General features: G+C 38.9%; 1 protein-coding gene across 3 annotated transcripts in view; it reads right to left on the bottom strand.

Moving 5' to 3' along the window:
• Positions 1 to 979: 979 nt before the first annotated feature.
• The window catches only part of COL15A1 (collagen type XV alpha 1 chain), an 89,500-nt gene continuing 84,479 nt past the window's right edge, over positions 980 to 6,000 (bottom strand). For all 3 annotated transcript variants that reach the window (XM_032442532.2, XM_085540073.1, XM_085540074.1), the window contains 2 exons: positions 5,407 to 5,522; positions 980 to 5,045 (listed from right to left, as the gene is read on the bottom strand). In XM_032442532.2, the coding sequence (XP_032298423.2) occupies positions 4,829 to 5,045; positions 5,407 to 5,522 (333 nt within the window). In that variant the 3' untranslated portion in view covers positions 980 to 4,828. The remainder of the gene's footprint in view (positions 5,046 to 5,406; positions 5,523 to 6,000) is intronic.

The raw sequence follows: 6,000 nt of genomic DNA, 5'->3' as shown, positions 1-6,000 counted from the left end.
TGGGCCAGAACAGGACTATGGAATGTCAGCAGCAAGAGAACTAAGGGAGAAAACTAATTTACTAAATATGATAGAGGAATGCAAGATAACACAATATAACACAATTGGAATTGAAACTAATTAATCAAATAAATGAGAGAGTGCCCAAAACTGAAGGCCTTACTCTGATGCTGTAGACGAGATGGCTAGGGACCACACTGCAGAGATAAGCAGAAAAAGTGCAGTCTCATGACTCCCAGTTAGTTTTATCTTTTCCCGCTGAATAGAAACCACAAATGGAATAGTGAAGTCTTTGGGAAGCTGTAGTTTGTTCTTTTCTTCCAAGACTGGAGCTGCATTATTAATTCTTTAACTCCCAGTGCACTGCTTAATGTTATGATGTGGAAAGGCAATAGCAACAAAACTATTACAACTTTCAATGGTGCTCTGGTGCTAGTCTTGATGATATATTCATTTTCTTTAAATACAGTAGCTTACCAGAATTGGCAAATCTTCCTCAAGTGTTCTTGACCTTTGTGTTGAACCTCAAGGGTATTCAGCTTTAATAGGGAAACTAATTTAAGTACTGGGTCAAATTTGTCTCTGTCTTACACTTGAGAAACATTACTAATTCCTCTGTGGTTTTACAGATATAAAGAACCTCATTGGCTCTGGTTGCAGTGACAGAGATTGGTTTTTTGAAGGAAAATCTCAGCTTCCTAACAGGTCTCTCCTATTGATTCCAGCTAGCTGCCTTCCAGGCATGTGAATACAGTGAGTGTACTTGGCATTGGGACAGCTTGTGTAATACACAGTTCATGCTCTGTATTAAGTTGAAGAATGTACAATAGATTCTTTTAGCCTGTCAATTAATGTTAGAGGTGGGAAGCAACTGTCAAGACTTCCCTAGCACCTCATTGATGGTGTTTGATTATCTCAGTTCCCTTCTAAGCTCTATTAGCTATTAAGGATACGGAGAGAAATTAGTTCCATGAATGGCTTATAGAAGCAAAATTCAGCACACATTTATTTTGGGTCAGACATAAAAGCAAGTTCAGTATCTCCTAAACACTGAATGTTTTTCAGTCTTCTGCCCTACCCCTTTAAGCACTTCTTCGTTATTTCATCTCTCAACACCCCCTCCCCCCACCGTTACAATTCTAGGCAAGAAATACCCAACTCCCTATGACAGCTGGCTCAAGTTCAGGAGTAGAAGCATAAGAACTGACTTCAATTATCAACAGTAAGGTTAAGGTTCAGGTTAGGTTAGGTTAGGGTTGGGGTAAGAATTAATAATGATTACTGACTGCAATCATAAATAATCACTGTACTGACTTGGAGAAGCTGAGATCTGCATGTAAAACAATTTATTCTCCTCCTTGACTCAGAACGAAACCCCACTGTACATCTTCCAACTCTTCAAATTGAAGGAATTTTCCATTTCTTAAGAATGCTCAGCATTTTAGGGGAAGGGATAGACAAAAGATGAGAGAAATTAGTTGTAATTCATACATTTAAAGTGTAATATAAACACTTTTTTTCCTCATTAACATGTAATAATGAAAATACTGTCCAAACAGAAGGTATGATTCAGCTGACTTTATATGGTTTTATAGTAAATTAAAGAAATAAGGCTGGATTTCACATTTTCATGTTACATAATAATTAAATCAGTTTGGTATGGTAAACATGATTTGGCTTATCTTGTCTTTTGAAAGTAGCTGTCTAATAATTTAGTAGTTTGTTTGTTAGCAATTTGGTGTTTCTAACCTAATCTTCAGGTTAAGTCTTTTAAAATGATAACATGATGCTTGATTACCATAGTTACTGCCAGTTAAAAAAACAAGTAAATGCTTTTTTAAAGTACATAGTAGGCAAATATTTAGGTGAGAGACTTAAGGTACTGTGGTGATAATGCTTGTGAGGAATAATAGCATTTAACAGTAATTCCTGTCACTAATACTGTGATTTTATATTACTAATTCTTTCAGTATCTGAATGCCAGAAGGATACATTCACTAAAAGGAAAATTGCATATAGCATAGTAAGATAACAATGCCTAGAGCCGATTAGGGTTAGGGTTACGGTTAGGGTTATGGTAAAGAGACCATGACAGATATTTTTCATTCAGTTTACATTTGGCACAACAGGAAATGACTTCCTCTTATGCTAAATTAAATAAATAAAGGTCAGATGGCTTGTTTATCTGCATTTATGTGCACATTTCTGCCAGTTAAAACAGGATGTTTTCTATTAACATTGCTCCAGATTTCCTGATAACAATAGCACCAAAGTAAGGACCAGACTCTGTCTAGTTCAGTCCTTCTGCATAAAACACTATGCCTAGAATCTGTGATGAAAAGTAAGATGTCAGGTTGCTAAATTCATGTGTAAGCACCAAAATAAAATCTGTAAAATCTTTTTGGAGTTAGGTATTTAGGTATTAGTATTGAGTTTCCATTGAGACTCCAAGGAGTCAAGTCCCTTTGTTCTTAAAGCTTTTTGAGAAGTCTATCCCTGTAAAATTTAACAGCATCCTCTTATTTGCTCATTATACATGGGACAGTATGTATATATACATATATCAGAGGAGGCAGGAAACCAGCAAAGCTAAACAAGGACCTGGAAATCAAACTGATGAATAAGAAGGAAATGTACAGGCAGTGGAAGCAGGGACATACTGCCTGTGAAGAATACAGGTATGCTGTCTGGATGTGCAGAGATGGGATCAGGAAAGCCAGGACACACATGGTACTGAAGCTGATGAGGGATGCAACAAGAAGGGATTCTACAGGTATATTGGTCAGAAGATAAAGGCCAAAGAGAGTGTACCCTCTCTGATAAATCAGAAGCAAGAACTGACTTCAAAAGGCATGAAGAAGGTCAGGTACTCAAGAAGTTCTTTGCATCCACTGACAGTCAGGCTTCCCAAATCTCTCAAGTCCTGGAGGAGGAATAAGATAAGGTTCAAGTTCAAGACCACTGGATGTGACTGAATGAGTACAACAGGTCTGTGGGGCCTGATGACATGCAACTCAGGGTCCTGAAGGAACTGTCTGATGTGGTAGCAAAGCCACTCTCTATCATATTCAGAAAGTCATGGCTGTCAAGTAAACTCTTAGGTGATTTGAAAAAGGGAAACATCGTTCCCATTTTTAAGGAAAAATTAATCCAGGAAAATATAGGCCGATGAGCCTTACCTCTGTGCCTGGGAATGTCATGAAACAGGAAGCTATGTTAAGGCATGCGCAAGATGAGGAGGTGAGCTAAGAGCCAGTACAGCTTCACCAAGGGCAGATTGTGCCTGATCAATCTGGTGGCCTAGGAAGGAGCAATGACATCAATGGACAAAGGAAGAGCAACTGATGTCAGGTACATTGGCTTCTGCGAGGCCATATCCTTATCTCTAAGTTGGAGATATAAGGATTTGAAGAGTGGACTATTTGGTGAATAAGGAATTGGTTGGATGATCAGTCAGAGAATTGCGATCAGCAGCTCTGTGTCTGGGTGGTGGCCTGTGATGAGTGGTGGCCTCAGTGGTCCAAGTTGAGACGGGTGCTCTTCAACATCTTAATCAAAGATGTTCAGTGGGATCAAGTGCACCCTGAGCAAGTTTGAGGATGATGCCAAACTGACAGGGATGCCATCCAAAGGGACCTTAACAAGCTCAAGATGTGCCCACATGAACCAAGTGAGATTCAATGAGGCTAAGTGCAAGGTATTGTACTTGGGTTGGGACAATCTTAGATACGAGTACAGACTGGGAGAAGAACTCACTGAGGGCAGACCTGCAGACAAGGGCTAGCAGTCCTCATGGCCAAAAAGCTTGACATGAGCCAGCAGTATGTCCTTGCAGCCTGGGTTGCATCAAAAGAGGGATGGTCAGCAGGGTGGGAGAGGAGATTGTTCCCCGCTACTCTTCCCTTCTGAGGTCCCACATGGAGTACTGCCTTTAGGTCTGGCTTCCCCAGCTCAAGAAATACGTGGAACAGTTGGAGTGGGTCCAGAGGAGAGCCACAAAGATGATCAGAGGGCTGGAGCACCTCTCCAATGAAGAAAGGTTGAGAGAGCCTTGCTTATTCAGCCTGGAGAAGGGAAGGCTCTTGGTAAACCTCATGGTGGCTTTCCAGTGATTAAAAGTAGCTTATAATCACCAGGAAGAACAACTTTATACATGGTTAGATAGTGATAGAGTAAAGGGGAATGACTAAAATAAGGGAGATTTAGATTAGATATTAAGAAGAATATTATTATTTTTAATGAGAGAGTGGTGAGGCCCTGGAACTGCTTGCCCAGAGAAAAGCAGAGGAATGGAAGTGTTGACTTCCACTCCCTAGAAGTATTGAAGGCCAGGTTGATTGGGTCCCTGGGCAACCTGATCTACTGGTTGACAAGCATGCCCATGGCAAAGTCCCTTCCAATTCAAGCCATTTTATGATATATTTAAATAGTGCCTTGGATATTCAAAATCAATGCAAGTGAAAAGAAGACTTAACTGGAAGAAACAGCAGCTATCAAGTCAGGCTACTGAATCTTCCTTGTAGTCCATACTTGACTAGTGACCTTCACTGAACTTCGACTCCGTTAGTAAGACAAGAGGCTGTGAGTGAAATGTTGGCATACCTTCAACCATACAAAGTTTGAGTGGAAAGAAAAGCTTTAAGTGTGCCTCATGAACACTGAATGTTCCACTCAACTGGAATATGGATTGTGTTGAGGTATGTTTTCTTTGGCTAATTTTTCCTGAAATGTGCAATTACAAAAATTAAAATATTTACATCATTGCAAATGAAACTTCTGTTGTCAGCTTTTTCTGTCATAATATTGAATATTATGTACAACAGATGAGTTATTTTCCCTGGGGATCAGATACAAAACTGTTTTCAATACAAAGAACAATAAACTGATTATTACAGCCATATGCTTTCTGATCAAGAAGTTTTCCCATCTTCAGTGGTGATGCTTGTCCCATTGCTGCCAAATCAGCTGTGTGCCAGGCTTCACAGTAGTTGCTGACCAGTCGGATCCCATTTGTAGTTGAACCATGCCATATTATCTTTTGAGGCCTGAAAAGTGATGTTAAAAAGTTATTTGCTGAAAAAAAAGAAATTAATATATACATATTTTAATTCAACTGCATGCCTACATATAGTGACCTTGTTCTGTTCATACTATTTAACCATTATTTTTTGTTCTTCTGCTTGAAGCAGAGAGTGGGTGTGAAAAGATGAAGACAGAATGCAAAGGAGGAGAAGGGGAACACAATCTGATGTCTCAGTTGTAGCCTTTCTGAAACAGAGAAGAAAGATTGCATAAGAAAAGGGAGAATTTTTTATCACATTTCAAGTAACTCACTATATTGCCACTTGTCCTATCTGGTGAAAATAAATGTCATGTGAAACATAAAAAATAGTAAAATGAACTCACCAGAGTGGATCTGTCATGACATTCCTCCCATCAAAGGAGTATATTGGAACATGAATGTTGAATTGTCCACCATTTCCATTGAATATAGATTCCCAATTGTTGAAAAGTGTTTCTCCCTGTTAAAATTTCAATGCTATTTTTACAAACAAAATAAATCTGAATCTGTTTTTATAAGGTGTGTCTTTAAAATTTTATCTTCTTTTAAAAGCACTAAGGATTCTGGCTTTCACATCTCAGATTTTACTGAATTTACTCATCTATCATCTCTGTGCAAAGAGCTTTCTGATTCACACCTATACCTTATAGTTTTATCTCTGTTCTATTGTCACTCCAGATATTCAACTTGATCATAGAATCACTGAATTGTAGAATGGTTTGGGTTAGAAGGGACCTCCCACTAGACCACGTTGCCCAAAGCTCTATCCAGCCTGGCCATGAATACCTTCAGAGATGAGGCAACTTCTTTGGGCAACCTGTTCCATTGCCTCACTGCTGTTATAGTGAAGAATTTATTTCTTCTAGTCAAATCTACTTGACTAATTTTAGTTTAAAACCATTACACCTTGTTCTGTTACTACACTTGCTGGTGAATGG

The sequence above is a fragment of the Coturnix japonica genome, chromosome 2, assembly GCF_054131305.1.
Source record: "Coturnix japonica strain WE chromosome 2, WE-NBRP24, whole genome shotgun sequence".
Lineage (NCBI taxonomy): Eukaryota > Metazoa > Chordata > Aves > Galliformes > Phasianidae > Coturnix > Coturnix japonica.
The sequence above is the reverse complement of the archived record's forward strand: the minus strand, read 5'-3'. Positions and strand labels throughout refer to the sequence as shown.